Consider the following 17,863-nt stretch of genomic DNA (forward strand, 5'->3'; position numbering starts at 1 on the left):
TAACTCACAGATCACCATTAATTTACGTGAAAAAAAAATGTTTCCTCCCATAGCATGTACTTTCAGTGGTAAACATGACAAAAGCTTTCACAGGTACTGCACATAAATCAAGAGCTTGTTATCCTTTAAATATACATTCCTAACAATATGTAATGTTTTTTAAAACATATTACCCTGTGGTTCTATCACAACTTAAAAGTAAAGTATCTGCTCTTTGATCTTTAAATGTTAAAGTGCTATAAGGCTCTGTTTGGCCCTCTGCTCCCTTCCATCTTCTAATCTCATGATCTCATCTAGCCTCATGCCTTTAAATGCTGTTGATATTTGAAGTTTTGTCTTCAGCCTGACTTCATCACTAAATGTATAGTTGGCATCTCCACTCATGTCTTAATGAGTATATCAAAATTAATATGCCCATACAAAATCTTGGCTGGTCTTACTTCATCTGTATCCCCACCTACTCCCTGTGTTCTCCTCTAGGAATCCAAGACATCATATAATTTCAGTTGTAAATGTTTGCACTTAGATTTTTAAAAGACAAGGGTTCTACCCCTTCTGTTCCTTGTTCTTTCAGTTCTGGGATTTGTGATCATTTCTTTTCCACACACTGCATTTTTCTGTTTGTTGTGGGCTGGCGGGGGGGGGGGGGGGGGGTTAATGAAAGCAAAAGATTTTAGTCAGTTGTTAAATTTCCTAGATTGGTCCTTTAATTTGTTAGGTTTCCTATTTTCTGTTTTGAGAATAATAATAGTACCTTCCTCATAGGGTAGTGTGAGGCTTAATTTAGTGCCTGGCACATGGTAATTGCTACATATTGTAGGTTTAAATGTTATTATTGTTATCAATTTAGTCTTTGTTTTCTACTTTCTGAGAAATTTCCTCAACTTTATATTCCATTTATTCTATTGAATTTTTTGTTTTGGCTAGCTTAATTTTTATTTACAGGAAAGAATTCTGTGATAGTCCCCTTAAAAAAATTCTATTTTTATTTCATGAATGCAGTATTGTCCCTTATTTTTGACAGTTTTCTTTAATAAATTATTTTTTGCTCCTTGCATTGGTTCTCAGAGCTGCTTCTTCCCTATCTCTCTCTCCCGTTTTAAGAAAGAAAGAGAACCCAACTGGCATAGCCCAGTGGTTGAGCGTTGACCTATGAACCAGGAGGTCACAGTTAGATTTTCGATCAGGGCACATGCCCAGGTTGTGGGCTCGATCCGCAGTGGGGGCGTGCAGGAAGCAGCCGGTTAATTCTTCTCTAGCATCATTGATGTTTTTCTCTCTCTCTCCCTTCCTCTCTGAAATCAATAAAAATGTATTTTTTTTTTAAGAAGAGAGAGGGAGGCAGAGAGGGGAAATGGAGGAGGTTGGATTAAGTGTAAGCTTCATGAGAACCTTCTCCAGTCTCTTCAGCAAATGGACTAAGCTATAAAGAGCAAAATGTTTTAATAAATTTAATAAATACATTCTTTTAGCCCCTATTATGTGCCATATATATTGCTGGGCACTGGAGATAAAATAGTGAACATTACAGGCACAGTGTTGCCCTCTAGGTATGGGGTGAAAAGCAAATAATTGAATAAGTTTAATAAAGTAATAAAATACATGCATATTTATAATTGTGTTAAGCACTAGGAGACTGTAAAAGGGAAATGCAGTCAAAGGTGGCTCCTTAAGGCACGGATGTAACCTGGAGGAGGAGGAGTAATTAAGTGTATGTGTTGGTGGGATGTTCCAACTAGAGTGTCAGTATGTGTAATGGTCATGGGGCAAAAACAATAGTGTACTCCACTCTGAAGGAAGGTCTGGGAGGTTGGGTACCCCAACTCTCAAGTTGATGGCCAGTAAGGATGAGCAGGGGAGTGAAGAAGACAGGGTTTTTTTTTGTTTGTTTGTTTGTTTTTTGTTGTTTGTTTGTTTTTTTGGTTTTTTTTTTTGGTTTTATTATCATGTTTACATTTTTGTCAAGGCCAGGGACAGCCAGCTAAGGTATATATATTCCAATAAAGACGAAAGTAATAACTTCCGCTGACATCTCTTCTTCTGAGTCTCCATTTCCCCCACTGATCTTCACCCAAATAGTAAAAGCAATACAATTGCAATTGAGTTTACTATTATCAATGGCACTCTCATTACGGTTCTTACAGATCGAATAAGGTTCATTAGCTGAGATTTAATTCCTGGCTCCTCTCCGAATCCACCAATTCCCTGGTCTGTTCCCCAGCCAGTTATCAGATCTGGGGTTAGACACACTTCCTCCCAGAAGCTTTCACAGATCCACAGGGTAACATGTCACTGCCCTTCTCTTCCACAATATTCTGCATTGTTCTTGAGGAATCGGTCCTCGTGCAGCACCGCGATGGCGTTGATGCAGAGCAGGGCCGCCTGCAGCAGCAAGTACAGGGTGAAGGCCATGGTCGATGGGAACCACCCCGAAGCCCAGCAGGACAGGGGTTTTTTTGGTGTTTTTTATTTTTTGTTAATCTTCACTCAAGGATATTTTCCCATTGATTTTTAGAGAGAGTGGAAGGGAGGGGAAGAGACAGAGAGAGAAACATCAATGTGAGAGAGACACATCGATTGGTTGCCTTCCTCATGCACCCTGACCAGGGCTGAGGATCGAGTCTGCAACCCAGGTCCGTGCCTTTGGCCGGAGAAAAACCTGGAACCTTTCAGTCTACGGGCCCACGATCTATCCACTGAGCCAAACCGGCTAGGGCAGGGGTGGGCAAACTTTTTGACTCGAGGGCCACAATGGGTTCTTAAACTGGACCGGAGGGCCGGAACAAAAGCATGGATGGAGTGTTTGTGTGAACTAATATAAATTCAAAGTAAACATCATTACATAAAAGGGTACGGTCTTTTTTTTTTTTTTTTTTTAGTTTTATTCATTTCAAACGGGCCGGATCCGGCCCGCGGGCAGTAGTTTGCCCACGGCTGGGCTAGGGTAAGAAGGCAGTTTTTACAGCTATTAAAAGCAAGAGCTCTTAGAGACACGTTCAAATTGAGATGCGCTGTGGCTACGGAGCAGATAAAATGCAGTGGGAGTTCATAGGAAAAGTATTTGGGGGAGAACCAGGGAGGCAGCTGAGTAGAGGAATTAGGGTGCAGGTGAAGTATTTCAAGCTGTGTTCAGCCAACAGCACTTGATTCAGTTTGATGAGAGTCCATTAAGGGGAGCAGTGGGAGGTAACGCTGCAAAGGTAATTTGGAGTCAAGCTGAGAGTTAAGCTGAGGAATTGTGATTTCATTTCCTAGGCAGTGGAGAGCCTTGGCACACGTAAGCACAGGCTGCAGATGCAGCAAGTGGGGCAGTGGGACCTGGGAGGTAGTGGGCAGAGCCTGAGTAGTCAGTCCACTGGGATGGCGTGGAAGAGAGGGCGAGAGGAGGAACCGTTCTGCATGCAGGGTAAACGGGACTTGGTGAAGGTGTAAACAAGCCGGAGATGCGCCAAACCCCTGAACATGGAAAGACTGCAGGGCCATTAAGACACTGGAAACCTAGGGAGAGGGAGAGGCCTGGGAGGAAAGGAGATTCTGTTGGGCTGTCCAGATCGCTGGATGAGGATCACCTGGCTTCCCCAGCACCAATGCGCTGCCTGGTGAGAGGAACCCCCAGGGAGAGAATTGAGAGGGTTTATAATAGGGTGTTGCTTGTTGATGAATTAAATACAGCAGAGAAGGTACGTGAAGGTAGGACTTGGGACAGGCAAGAGGGAGGAGTCTACATTTAGGGAGTGAGAAAGGAGGAAACCAGAAATGGTGTAATGAGAGTTCCTGAGCCGTCTTGCTTCAAATGTGCCCTCCCCCCTCCCCCCAGGCCTGTTGCTGCTTTGAAAACCCACCATTTGATGCAGTCGTTCCTTTTCCTAAAATGCAGTTGTTAAAATGCAGATGTCCCTGGCAGGGTGATATGCTAAGCCTTGTCAGCTATGAATACGTTGTCGTGATCAGATGCTTTCCAGGTGAAGCTTTCTGACAGCAGCTTCCCACAGAATAAGACAGATGATGAGTGTGTTTTGATTGAGAGGAGAAAGTGAAGAGAGAGGTTCAAAGGTGGGGCAGGAAATAGAATTACCATATTATCTGGCAATTCCACTGCTGGGTGTCCACTCAAAAGGATTGACAGCAGGGATTCAGACAGGTAATTGTGCACCCACGTTCCTAGCAGCGTATTCACAATGGGCAAAAGGTAAAGGCAGCCTGAGTGTCCACTGAAGGATGAAGAGATAAAATGTGGTTTATACACAAAATGGAATATTCTTCATTTTTAACACACATTACAAATGGCTACACCTTGAAGGCATTATGTGAAGTGAAATACACCTGTCAACAAAAGGACAAATATGGCGACATAGATAAACACCTGAAATTGCTGCCTCACACAACCACTTCAAAAATACAACTAAAAGACAAACGGACATCATCCAGAACCCCAGGAAGGCTGGCTGAGTGGAAATTCTACAACTAGAAGGAAAGAGAAAAGCACACTGAGACTCAGAGGAAGTGTGGAAGTAAAGTGCAGAGGTACAGAGGCGCGCAAGGAAAGGGCTGGCAACTGAGGACACGGTTGTCTTTTTCATTCTGAACTCCAGTTCCAGGCGAGTCTCTGGGGACCCAGACTCATACAGGGAGAAACTGGACTGTCTGGCGGGCAGAACTCGAGGGCGGCCTTTTTTTTGCCGCGGGACACTGAGACCCGGGACCTCTTAGGGCAGGACTGAGGATCAGCTATAGCTGTTTGCTCTGCCCTGTTGATTCCCTGAGACCCAGTCCCACCCAAGCTGTGCACAGAGGCTTTTGCATATGAATGGCCTGGCCCTTTGCAATCTAAAATTACCTAACAAACTGCAGCTGGATCAGAGAGACCCAGAACATCCAAAAGAAGGCCCAAGGCCCCACAGCAGCTTGCATTGCTTCACAGCTGGGCCTCATCTGGGCACCTCCAAATCCCAAACAAATAAGAGGAATTTGCAGATCTCTCCATAGTTCCTGCTGGGTAGCCTCAGGCAGAGGCTAAATTAGCATCTCCTTAGAGATCCAAGAGCCAGTGTACCCAGTGGTCAGAGAGGGACCATCCAGATTTTAACTCCTCAGATCCATAAGGGACACACTCAGGGGGCAGACTCAGTGAGCACCAAAGCCCCATTGAAGCAAGTCTTGCCCCAGAAGGGTGTCTCCAACACAGAAGTTCTCCCACCGCAGACACAGCTGATTCTCACAGCCAATTGGCCTGGAGGTCAATTCCTCCCAGTGATACCAACAACAATCAAAGCTTAACTACAACAAGACTGTGCACAAAGCCCACAAAGGGGTGCACCAAGAGTGTCCACCTCAGGTAATTGGGGAGGCTGAGCCACTGGGCCCTATAGGACACCTAGCACAGAAAGCCACTCTACCAACACAGGGAAGCATAAAAAATGCAGAGACAAAGAAACAGGACACAAATGACAGAAATGGAGGAAAGCAAATGACTGGATATAGAGTTCAAAACCACGGTTATAAGGTTTTTCAAGAATTTTCTAGAAACCGCCGATAAATTTAGTGAGACCCTTGAGGATATGAAAAAGGACCAACTAGAAATTAAGCATACACTGACTGAAATAAAGAATATTATACAGAGATCCAACAGCAGACTAGAGGATCGCAAGAATCAAGTCAAAGATTTGAAATACGAAGAAGCAAAAAACACCCAACCGGAAAAGCAAAAAGAAAAAAGGATCCAAAAATATGAAGATAGTGTAAGGAGCCTCTGGGACAACTTCAAGCGTACCAACATCCGAATTATGGGGGTGCCAGAAGAAGAGAGAGAGCAAGATATTGAAAACCTATTTGAAGAAATAATGACAGAAAACTTCCCCTACCTGGTGAAAGAAATAGACTTACAAGTCCAGGAAGCGCAGAGAACCCCAAACAAAAGGAATCCAAAGAGGACCACACCAAGACACATCATAATTAAAATGCCAAGAGCAAAAGACAAAGAGAGAATCTTAAAAGCAGCAAGAGAAAAACAGTCAGTTACCTACAAGGGAGTACCCATAAGATTGTCAGCTGATTTCTCAACAGAAACTATGCAGGCCAGAAGGGAGTGGCAAGAAATATTCAAAGTGATGAATACCAAGAACCTACAACCAAGATTACTTTACCCAGCAAAGCTATCATTCAGAATTGAAGGTCAGATAAAGAGCTTCACAGATAAGAAAAAGCTAAAGGAGTTCATCACCACCAAACCAGTATTATATGAAATGCTGAAAGGTATTCTAGAAGAAGAAGAAGAAGAAGAAGAAGAAGAAGAAGAAGGAGGAGGAGGAGAGGGAAGGGTAGGGGGAGGGGGAGGAGGAGGAGGAGGAGGAGAAAAATTATGAACAACAAATACATATCTATCAACAAGTGAATCTAAAAATCAAGTGAATAAATAATCTGATGAACAGAATAAACTGGTGAATATAATAGAATCAGGGGCATAGAAAGGGAGTGGACTGACAATTCTAGGGGGGGAAGGGGTGTGGGAGGTGCGGGAAGAGACTGGACAAAAATTGTACACCTATGGATGAGGACAGTGTGGGGGGTGGTTAAAGGCAGAGTGTGGGGTGGGAACCGGGTGGAGGGGAGCTATGGGGAGAAAAAGAGGGACGACTGTAATAATCTGAACAATGAAGATTTTTTTTAAAAAAAGGACAAATACTATGATTCCATTCCTATCAGGTACCTAAAATACTCAAATTCATAAAGAGAGAAAGTGTAATGGTGGCGCCAGGAGTTGGAGGGAGGAGGGAGATAGGAAGTTAAAAGTTAATGGTACAGAATTTCTGTTTGGGAAGTTTGAGGAAAGTTCTGGAGAGATAGTGGTGATGGTGTACAACGTGAATGTACTTAATGCCATCAAACTGTACACTTAAAACTAGTTAAAACAGTAAAAGTTATGCTATAAATGTTTTGCCACTAAGCCCTTGAGTGCTGGGGGCAGAGTGTCTAGAGGGGCAGTAAAGGGAGGGCCAGACAGGGCAGCACCTCTCCTAGGCACCTGTTGTGATTTCCTTCTCTCTTGCTTTGTTTCATTCCATGCTTTGATTGGAGTACTTGAAAGTGAGTGTACAGCCGAGGCCGGTTTGGCTCAGTGGATAGACCGTCGGCCTGCGGACTGAAAGGTCCCAGGTTCGATTCCGGTCAAGGGCATGTACCGTCGTTGCGGGCATATCCCCAGTAGGAGATGTGCAGGAGGCAGCTGATCGATGTTTCTCTCTCATCGATGTTGCTAACTCTCTATCTCTCTCCCATCCTCTCTGTAAAAAATCAATAAAAAAAAATATTAAAAAAGAAATTTAAAAAAAGAAAAGAAAAGAAAGTGAGTGTACAAAGTGTGGATCTTTGAGGTGAAACATCACATTTGTGAAATTTAAACTGATTTGTTGATCAAAGCACATTTTTAATAATTTATTAGTATTTTTAACTTAAAAGTTATGTAGGCTTGCTGTAACTTTAATTCCAGTTACAGTAGCTCTTCTGGCTTAGTCAGTGATTCCCAGCGGGCGGCAGGTTAGCCCTTCAGGGGACATTTGGCAGAGTTGAGACATTTTTGGTTGTCAGATCTGGGGAAGGAGGAATGTTGCTATTGGCATTTAGTGGGTAGAAGCCAGGGATGCTGCTAAACATCCTAGAATGTATAAAGCAGCCAATACAATAAACAAATACACAAAATAAAAAGTGAATGTTCACCAATTCCCCAGTCTCAGCCTCAGCCCTCTTACCCACCAGTAACCACAGGGACTGTTATGCAGCTTGCTTTTTTCAGTCTAACAGTTTGTCATTTTAACAGGAACAGACTTTTCTCTTTATTTGGCATTAAACATTTAACTGTCTTCTAGCATATGAAAGATTAAAATTCAGTTTTTTTAAGGCTTGCTGAGCAATAATCTTCTAAAATAAATATGTATCTATGTTGTGTATTGTCCATAGTAGTGTTTATTTAGTGGTTTTAAATGTTTTTCTTCAAAACTTTTACAAATTCAAATTTTATAGTGCATAATTATCTTTTTCCAATAAAATTATTTTCCCTTGAACAAACAAAATACAACACTGAAATGTTTTAAAGGGTTAGAAACATCCACCTCCCTAACAAATTGATGGTTTCCATTTGTTTCATATTCAGTTTTAGTTGTTAATCTTATGAATGCTGCTTTTATGCAGCTGTAAATAGTGTGTAAGAACACACAGCTGGCATTGAAGTGAGAGTGGCACAAGGGGGTCGTTCCTCTAAAAGGTTAAAGTCCTGTCCCTTTAGCACCTAGGTAATCAGAAAGCTACATTCTCACACTCCTCCCACCTTAGCTTTGATTCCCATAGAAATGCCTTTACTGAGCTATGTTTTGATAGTATTCCTTTGCTTTATTTAATGGAAAATAATCAGCCATATTTAGAATATTTCTATAACCTCTATACAGTTGCTGATACAGTCAGTAAAGATTGTGATCATGTCATCATTTTAGAACCTAGTGCTGGGAAAAAAATATCTTTCTCATCATTGATGTTTCTATCTCTCTCCCTCTCCCTTCCTCTCTGAAATCAATAAAAATATATATTAAAAAATTTTTTAAATCAACAAATAAATGCTGAGGAGGATGTGGAGAAAAGCAAACTCTTGTGCAGCCACTGTGGTTAACTGTGGAAGTCCCTCAAAATACTAAAAATAGAGCTGCCATACCACCCAGCAATTACACTTCTGGATATATATATATACAAATAAAACAAAAACACTAATTCGAAGAAAAAATATACACAGCCCTGTGTTCATTGCAGTATTATTTATAACTAGAGGCCCAGTGCACAAAATTCGTGCACGGGGGCGGGGGGGGGGGGTCCCTCAGCCTGGCCTGCACCCTCTCCAATCTGGGATCCCTTTCGCAATCCAGAACCACTGGCTCCTAAGTGCTCACCTGCCCTCCTGCCTGCTTAACTGCCTAACTGCTCTCCCCTGCCAGCCTGATCCCCCTAACTGCCTATCTGCTTTCCCCTCCTGGCATGATCCCCCTAACTGCCCATCTGCTCTCCCTTCCTCTCCGCGCCTTCAGACCCCGGGCGCCAGGAGTGCTGAGAGCTCTCTGGCGAGGCCCCGCCCCGTCCGGCGGGCAGCGAGTGTGCCTGGTGCGCCTCCACCGGGGGCACGGGCAGGAGGGGAACCCCGCTCCCCCGCTCGGGGGCCCGACTGGGAGTAGATAGGACAGGGGGGATATAGCGCCCGGCCTGGACCCAAAAAGATTAGGAAGTTGCTTTTTTTCCCGCATTGATTTGTTTTTCTTGTGTGTCGGCCATAAACGGGGGAGAAAGAAAAAAAAAAATTGGGTTATAAAAACAAAAAAAAAATGAGCCCAAATAATCAGATTTTTTTCATGAAAGGGAGGGGCCTTATGATAATTGACATGCACATATACTCACTGCCTCTTACCCTGATTTCTCTCATTTTCCTGACATCCAGCAGCAGGTTCCTCACAGAGCGGCTGTAGTCCACATGCTGGTTTGTAAAGAGCACTACGTGGGTAGCCTAAAGCCTTGTTTTCCAGTGTGACCCTGGCCAGGTCTTGCTGAGTTCCTGACATGTCTGACTCACCTGGATGCCGTGGTCATTCCTGGCCGGCTTCCTTCCCTAAGGTCAGCCGCAGGCCTTCGGGTCCCTCTCCGCACTGGCCAGTTGATGTGCGTGCTCAGTGTTAGCAAAGTAGCACACAGCTTAGGAAAGTCAGTTCCTTGTGCAGTCGTGTATTCCGCAGATACATTAATGGCTTTGGAAATTCACATACTACTGTTTCCTTTTCTTAGAATGGCTTGTCATTTTACTCTCTTTTTTTCATCCCGTGGTCCCTTCTATTGAGTGGTCCTTCTCTTCCAGCGGTTTTGCGAGTGGCTGGTTCCCTGCAGAAGAGCACAGAAGTGATGAAGGCCATGCAGACTCTCGTGAAGATCCCAGAAATCCAGGCCACCATGCGGGAGCTGTCCAAAGAGATGATGAAGGTGACCTGGGGCTAACCCTGCATCCCGCGAAGTGTCACGCTCAGCAGGTGGCAGAGGCTTGGGCTGGGTTGGGCAGGAATGGGCGGACCACTGTGGCCAGACACTGAGGACAGAGGAACAGCAATTAATATCGGTTGAAACCACCTGAGCTGAGCATGGCAGAGGCTGGGTCAGGTTGCCAGAGTGCCCCTTAGAGGAAGTGAAAGTGTACCCAGACCTCAGGGGAGGTTGGGATCCAGGGAACGAGTGTTTTGGATTCGGGAACCTGGGGTTTACAGGCTCCGACAGGAGTACAGAAACAAGAAGAGCCCAGGTTCCTCCGTCTGCTCCAGGGGATGTTAGAGAAGCTGGCATGGGGGGTCGTTCTCCCTCCCTCGCCAGCAAACTTTTGGTAATTTTTTTTCTGTGAAGGGCCAGATATTAAATGTAATTTCTATTTTGTGGGCCATACATCTTTGTTACAACTACTCAACACTGCTTTGTAGTGTAAAAGCAGCCATACATAATATGTAAACAACTGAGAGTTACTGTGTTCCAGTAAAATTTTATTTACAAAAGGAGGCAGTGCACTGATTGGAATCTGAGGGCTGTGGTTGGCTGGTGCCCGTTAGACTAGAGAAGGAGAGGCTGAAAACCAAAGAGAAAGCAGTGAACACCTGCCATCCCAGGACTGGGGCCTTGCAAGGACCTTGCTGCTGGACAGGGCTCAGGAGGGTGTTGTTACTAAGCCCTCTGCCAGCCATTGATGCATCTCACATTCTGTCCTCTCAAGCCCACCCAGCGACCCTGTGGGGTAGGTGTTTTATCCCCATTTACACAGGAGGAACCTGAATCTTGAAGTTGCCAAGTAACTTACAAGTGATGTTGGTAGTAAGTGGCAGATCTGGGCTTGTCTGACCTTATCACCTGAGCTGCCTCAGAGGAAGTGGTGTAGGAAGTGCCTTGTGCAGGTGCTTGCCAAGACAGGTCGGGACACTCAGGCATCTGTCTAAAAGTTGTTCCCCACGCACCGCCGTTGTAGTGTGGGGTGCTTCGTGAAGCTCTGCTGATAGCAGTAAGAGGCCCACCTCCAAGCTTAGTGCTAAATTTGGAGAAGAGGTTCCTTTTCGCCCTTTGCCTTTCGGCAGAGAGGGCAGCATCCAGGGTTTCCTGTGGCCAACAGTCTTGTGTGTTAGCCCTCAAAAGGGTGGACTGGCCTGGGAGACACTGAAGTTCACTGGGCACTCACCCTTAAAGGTGTCTTTTGAGAACAGATTTAACTGTTGGAAGTGACCTGGTTTATTCTGTGTTTAGGCAGGGATCATAGAAGAGATGTTGGAGGACACTTTTGAAAGCATGGAAGACCAGGAAGAAATGGAAGAAGAAGCAGAAATGGAAATTGACAAAATTCTGTTTGAAATTACAGCAGGTATGACCCTGACATTCATCCCTTCTCACCTCCTTTTATGGCCATTCTTCCTGCATTCACTAAATTAGCTAATAGCTTTTTCTTTAGGCTATAACTTTCTTACTTCTACATTTTTAATTTTAGATTGTGCAAGTTATTTCTTGAAAAATAAGCACATTATCTATAAACATCTTTTTTAAGACACAGAAATAAAGAGTTCTTTTAATTCCTAGAGTTTTCAAAGGTGAAAGGTGAAGTATTGGTGTCAAAAACTGCATTTAGGAGTTTGAATTGGTATAGAATTTCTAACTAACTGACCTAGATTGACTTCTGGTAGTTTACTCTAGTATTTAAAGATGGCTGAGTCCTAACCGGTTTGGCTCAGTGGATAGAGCGTCGGCCTGCAGAGTGAAAGGTCCTAGGTTCGATTCCGGCCAACGGCATGTACCTTGGTTGCGGGCACATCCCCCGTAGGAGGTGTGCAGGAGGCAGCTGATCGATGTTTCTCTCTCATCGATGTTTCTAACTCTCTATCCCTCTCCTTTCCTCTCTGTGAAAAATCAATAAAATATATTTAAAAAAAATAAATAAATAAATAAATAAAGATGGCTGAATGATTTAACTCAAGAATGTCTGTAGTAGTCTTGTTTATAATATTGAAAAGTTCTAAACAAGTTAAATGCCTAATAACAGAATATTGGTTAAGTCAAGTATGTTATATATGTTTTAATGGAATACATTATAGTTGTAATAGGTAATGTAGAAATAAATATATTAGTGACATGTAAATATGTTCACTATGCTTTATGTGAGAAAAACCTATGGAAATACACATTTTTATGTAAAAGTCACATCTATAGAAAAATAATAGTTATCTCTGAGTGATGGTTAATGAGGTTTATTTGGATTTTTTCCCTGTTCTTTTTTAAAGTTATTTTTCACTTACAGTTGACATACAATATTATATTAGTTTCAGGTATACAACATAGTACTAGACAATTATATCCTTTTGAAGTGATTACCCTGATAAGTCTAGTACCCATCTGACACAATACATACATATATACATTTTTTAAAATTTCACTTATTGATATTGTTAGTGAGAAAGGAAAGGAGAAAGAGAAACATTGATTTGTTGTTCCATCTATTTGGGCATTCATTGATTAATTCTTGTATGTGTCCTGATTAGGGATCAAACCCATAACCTTGGTGTATTGGGATAATTCGCTAACTAACTGAGCTACCCGGCCAGGGCACATAGATATTATTAACTATATTCCCTGTGCTGTACTTTATATTCCTGTGACTATTTTTATAACTGGTAGTTTGTACTTTATAATGACTTTCACCCATCTGCCCAACCCTTCTCCCATCTATATCTATGAGTTTGTTTCTGTTTTGTTTGTTCATGTACTTTGTTTTTTACATTACACACATAATGGAATCATGTGGTATTTGTCTTTCTCTGTATGACTTATTTCACTTAGTATAATAGCCTCCAGGTCCATCCATGTTGTTGTGAATAGTAAGATTTCATTCTTTTTTATGGCCATTGTATGTATGTACCACATCTTCTTTATCCAGTCGTGTATTGATGGACACTTAGGTGGCTTCCATATCTCGCCTATTGTATGTGAAATGACCTCTTTGTCTTTTATGATAGCCTTGGTTTTAAAGTCTTACTTTGTCTGATATAAGTATTGCTACCCCCAGCTTTTTTTAAATTTACATGAAATACCTTTTTCCATCTCTTTATTTGCAGTCTGTGTGTGTCTTTCCATCTAAAGTGGGTCTCTGTTGGCAGCATATATTGCCTTGTCTTCCAGATCACTGATTTGATCCTCTGCTTCATCTAATCTGCTGTAGATTCTCCCTAGTATATTCTTTCTCTGCTTCATCTAATCTGCTGTAGATTCCCTGTAGTATATTCGTTTCAGTTATTGTATTTTTCAGTTCTGACTTTTTATTTATTTTTTTTTAATTTTTTTATTGACTTTTTAAATATATTTTCAATCTATATCCTTTTTTCTGTTTTCTGTCTCTTTGTTGAAGTTCTCAGTGAGTTCATCTATTTTTCTCCCAAATTCATTGAGCATTTTTATAACCAATGTTTTGTGCTCTGTGTCTTGTAGATTGCTTGTCTCCATTTCTTTTCATTCTTTTTCTGAAGTTTTGTCCTAGTGTTTCCTTGGGGGCATGTTTTTGTCTCCTCATTTTGGCTGACTCCCTGTGTTTGTTTCTGTGTATTATGTAGATCTGCTAGGTCTCCCCATCTTGACAGAGTGAAGTTACATAGAAAGTGTCCTGTGTGGCTCATTGACACAGTCTCCTTGGTCATCTAAGCCAGGTGCTCCAGGTCCCCTTCATGAGTTGTAGTTGAGCCCCAAATGCTGCCAGCATGTCCGCGGTTTGGTCTGACCCTCAGGCTGACCGGCTGTGAGTGCTGCCGCCAGTATAATGGACGAGGTGTGGTGCAGGGCTGACCCCACAGAGCTGGAGTCACTTTGGTGGGCTCTGGGGCCAGCCAAGTCTGACCCTAGGGTGCGTCAGTGGTGGAGCCGTTTGGTTCGGACTCTGGCCACTAGCTTTGTTGGGTGTGAGGCCTCTTGGGAGTGGCTCTGGTGCAGGCCAAGGTCAGCCACCACTTTGCTGGGCTTTGACCACTTGGTAGGAGCTAAAGTGATCTGCACTGTGTTGGTTTTGGAGGTGTTTGAGAGAGGCCGCACTGAACCAAGGCTGGCTGCCACTTGTGCCAGGCTTGTGACCCTGTGCTGGGCACTACGAGGTGAGCTCAGCCAGCTGCGACGCATGCCTGCCTGGCTATGGCTGCTTAGTTGGAGCTACTCGATAGGCCACAACTGGCTCCACTTATGTCAGGCTTGGGGCCACCTGATAGGAGTTACAGTGTATGTGGAGACTCTTACCACTTGTGCTGGTCTTAGGATACACTGCATGCTGAGCCAGCCATCACATGTGTGGGGTTTGTGGACCTTTGAAAAAGTCTGCAGTGCAAGTCTGCGGCGCCCACCACTCATGTGAGGTGTGCAGATTTAGGGGAAAGTCTGTAAATTGAGCCGAGGTGGGCTGCTTGTGTGAAAGAGCTGCTGGAAGGGGCTCAGGCCAGGCAAGGGACTTGGGTGGGGCAGGGTTTTGGTATCACCAAGGCAGGGTGAGCGGTGTTATTCAATTTAAACGAGAGAACAAATTTGATACCTTCCAGTACTTCGACCCCTGGGGAGAGTTGCCTTCTCCCCTATCCCTCCAGCTCTTTCCCTGAAATGAGTCAGTTTAGTTCCTTCCCACATGCCCCTCCTCCCCATATGTCCCTGACGCTTTTCCAGCCACTGCCCCTGTGCTGGAACTTAGAGCCAGTGAGTTTGTGAACGAGTGAGTCTGTGTGGGCCCCAGACAATCAGCACCTCGGTCTCTAGTGGCCCTTCGTGTTTCTCAGAAGCAATCCCTGCTGATCTTCACAGCCAGATATTATGGGCACTTCCCTTCCCAGCACTGGAAAGTCTGGTTTGTGGCTGAGTTCCCTCACTCTCCAGGGGGACCTCTGCAGCCGAGATACCCCTCCCATTTCTTTTCTTTTTTTAAAATATGTTTTGAGAGAGAGAGAGAGGGATAGAAACATCGATGAGAGAGAAACATCAACGTCAATCAGCACCTGCCTCTTGCAAGCTCCACACTGGGGATCAAGCCTGCAACCTGGGCATGTGCCCTGACTGGGAATCAAACCGGTGACCTCTTGGTGCATGGGTCGACGCTCAACCTCTGAGCCACACTGGCTAGCAGTTCCCTCCGTTTCTTAATTGCCACACCGTGCTTGTGAGATCCGCCCATTTCACATCAGTTCAGCTGGGTGTGAATTTGTTCAGCTAGTCTTCAGGGGGTTCTCAGTGATGGTTCTATAATTCACTTGTAGTTTTGATGTGATTGTGGGAGGAGGCGAGTACAGCATCTACTCTGCCATCTTGATCAGAAGTTGAGTTTTTATCTTTATTTTTACTTCTGGATTTTCTGAGTTTTATGTTTGATAAATATATATATATATATATATAAAATTGGTGAGATTTAATTTTTGTTTATTAATTTGTTTGAATTTGTTGGGGGAGAGAGGAGTAGTTACTCCATATTCCAGGAAAACATTTTTTGAAGATTTAGAAATAATTTAGTTAGATTTGAAATCTTCATGAATCTTGAAAATTAAGTATTCAATGGTATTTAGGAATTTAGATCAAGAGCTTCAGAACCCAAATTCTTTTTATTTTATTTATTTATTTTTTTCATCATCATTTATCTCCTCTGTGCCCACTTCCACCTCTCCTACCCCCTCCCCCACAATCACCATCACCACACTGGTGTCCATGTCCATGAGGTGTGTGTCTGTCTCTCTCTCTCTCTCTCTCTCTCTCTCCCTCTCCCCCTTAGTCCCTCCATCGCCTCTGCCCCTGCCACCAGATCTGTCTGCCTGCTTTTATGAGTCTGTTCCTATTGTGCTTGGTAGTTCAGTTTGTTCATTCAGAACCAAAATTTTTAAAATCAAAATCTTTATGGTTATTACGACTTTACTGTCATTACAGTTGGTATTTGCACATTTGTCATCATGAGCCAAACCTCACCAAAACAGCTTGTCTCATTGCCCCTTCTCTGTCAGACTGACCCTGGCATGAAAAGCGGGAAGAGGATGGACCATGTCTAAGCCAATGTGTTGTTGATCTGCTCCCTGTTTCTTTTCAGGGGCCTTGGGCAAAGCACCTAGTAAAGTGACTGATGCCCTTCCAGAGCCTGAACCTCCAGGAGCCACGGCCGCCTCAGAGGAGGAGGAGGAAGAGGAGGAGGTGCTGGAGGCCATGCAGTCGCGGCTGGCCACGCTCCGCAGCTAGGGCCGCCCAGCTGTGCCCGAAGCTCTTCCATGGACCGCCCGCCAGGTGTGCGCACACTCCGCTGAACGGCCGCTATTTATGTATCTCTTGCACTACACCTCTGTGAGGAAGCTTTGCATTCTGGAGAAGGTTTTCTTCACTCTCTGCAGAGGTTTTGGGGTCTCAAAGGATTGTTCTGGGGACATGCTGTAACAAATGCATCATTTACAGGAGTAGAAACGGAAGAATCCTTTCGGAGGGAGGGCAAAGAATTTGGTCTCCTCGCAAAACACTTCTGAGAATAGAGTTCATTGCCTGATGTGGAGGACTCTGTACATTTTTTTGTCTGTAAAACACTATATGAATGGATTTTAATAAATGTCTGCTTTAACACTTGGTCTCCTTTTAGGTTGTCATGTGCAATGAACTTTCCAGGTGTTTGCTCTTCCAAATTATTTCATAATGGAAGTAATTTGGAAAGAGAGCATAAGACTTGGAAGCTCAGGAGAAGGGCTTCTCCCCTGTAGATGCTTCTCCCCAGCCTTCACAGACATAGCGTGGGAGCCACTGTGCGCTTTTTGCCATCTGTTTAACTAAAAAGATGCTTGGAGATTATGACCCTTTGTCCTCTTTCAATGGCTGTTTTAATGTCCTGAAGGGTATGTAGAGGGAGGGAAGGTGGGCTTTTCTTCCCTTCCTTCCCATTGCAAGTTGTATCCAGAGCAGAGAGCTATGAGATTAGGACCTTTTCAGATTGTCTGTCCCTGCTTTGAGCTGATTGTCTTGGGTGCATGGGATATGGGTCTACCCATAAGTGCTTTTTCTAAGCCAGGGCTGACCAGGGAGAGGCATGGTGTGGCCATGCATTATAATCAACTCTCACACATCTGAAATATTCCTGTGTTACATTTATAAATAATTCAGGAGCAATTTATATTTGTGTTTGACAGTTTATAAAGCTCTTCGTTTGACACGTGATCTCACTCAGTCTTCACAAATAAGAAAAAGAGCTCACCTTGCACAGGATGCTACCCAGATCCCTGTGGTCCAAGTCCTCTGTATAGTAAACCAGACAGGAAGAAACCCAACCACTCACCACAGGTTGGTTTTTGTAGATTGTATAGAGAAATCCTGAAGTTTCAGATGTCCCTGCAGTGAGGCCGCAGTCTCGTCATGCAAAATGGAAATGTTGAATCCAGGGACCGTCCTATTACTCTTGATTTTATCTTCAGGATCCACTTTGTTTTTTAAGTAAACATTTTTTAGAGCAGTTTCAGGTTCATATCACAATGACTGGGAAATACAGCATTCCCATATACCTCCTGCCCCAACCCATGCACAGACTTCCCACTTTGTGTATTCACGTCCCACACCACAGAAGTACATTTGTTACATTAGTAATGGCTTTTTGCCATTACTAATATGCATGTAAGTTTTCTTTATGTTTTTTGATGGCTTGGTAGGTCATTTCTTTTTATTGCTGAATTTCCATTGTTTGGATGTATCACGCTATCCATTCATCTACTGAAGGACATCTTGGTTGCTTTCGAGTTTTGGCAATTATGAATAAAGCTGTAAATGTCCATGTGCAGGTTTTGGTGTGGATATA

The 17,863-nt window shown here is 43.6% G+C and overlaps 2 protein-coding genes across 3 annotated transcripts in view; one reads left to right on the plus strand and one right to left on the minus strand.

Annotated features, from left to right (window-relative positions):
• The window catches only part of CHMP3 (charged multivesicular body protein 3), a 42,310-nt gene extending 25,658 nt beyond the window's left edge, over window positions 1-16,652 (plus strand). The window contains exons 4-6 of one of the 2 annotated variants that reach the window (XM_006107043.3): window positions 9,881-10,002; window positions 11,296-11,410; window positions 16,130-16,652. In XM_006107043.3, the coding sequence (XP_006107105.1) occupies window positions 9,881-10,002; window positions 11,296-11,410; window positions 16,130-16,275 (383 nt within the window). In that variant the 3' untranslated portion in view covers window positions 16,276-16,652. The remainder of the gene's footprint in view (window positions 1-9,880; window positions 10,003-11,295; window positions 11,411-16,129) is intronic. The other variant, XM_014449014.2, reaches the window with a different exon arrangement.
• Window positions 1,936-2,437, minus strand: LOC111824159 (immediate early response 3-interacting protein 1-like). The gene is made up of 2 exons (XM_023747805.1): window positions 2,322-2,437; window positions 1,936-2,225 (listed from the first exon to the last, which is right to left on the minus strand). The coding sequence occupies exons 1-2, from the start codon at window positions 2,410-2,412 to the stop codon at window positions 2,068-2,070; spliced, it is 249 nt and encodes an 82-aa protein (XP_023603573.1). The 5' UTR covers window positions 2,413-2,437; the 3' UTR covers window positions 1,936-2,067.
• Window positions 16,653-17,863: the final 1,211 nt, after the last annotated feature.

The sequence above is a fragment of the Myotis lucifugus genome, unplaced genomic scaffold, assembly GCF_000147115.1.
Source record: "Myotis lucifugus unplaced genomic scaffold, Myoluc2.0 scaffold_988, whole genome shotgun sequence".
NCBI classification, from domain to species: Eukaryota; Metazoa; Chordata; class Mammalia; order Chiroptera; family Vespertilionidae; genus Myotis; species Myotis lucifugus.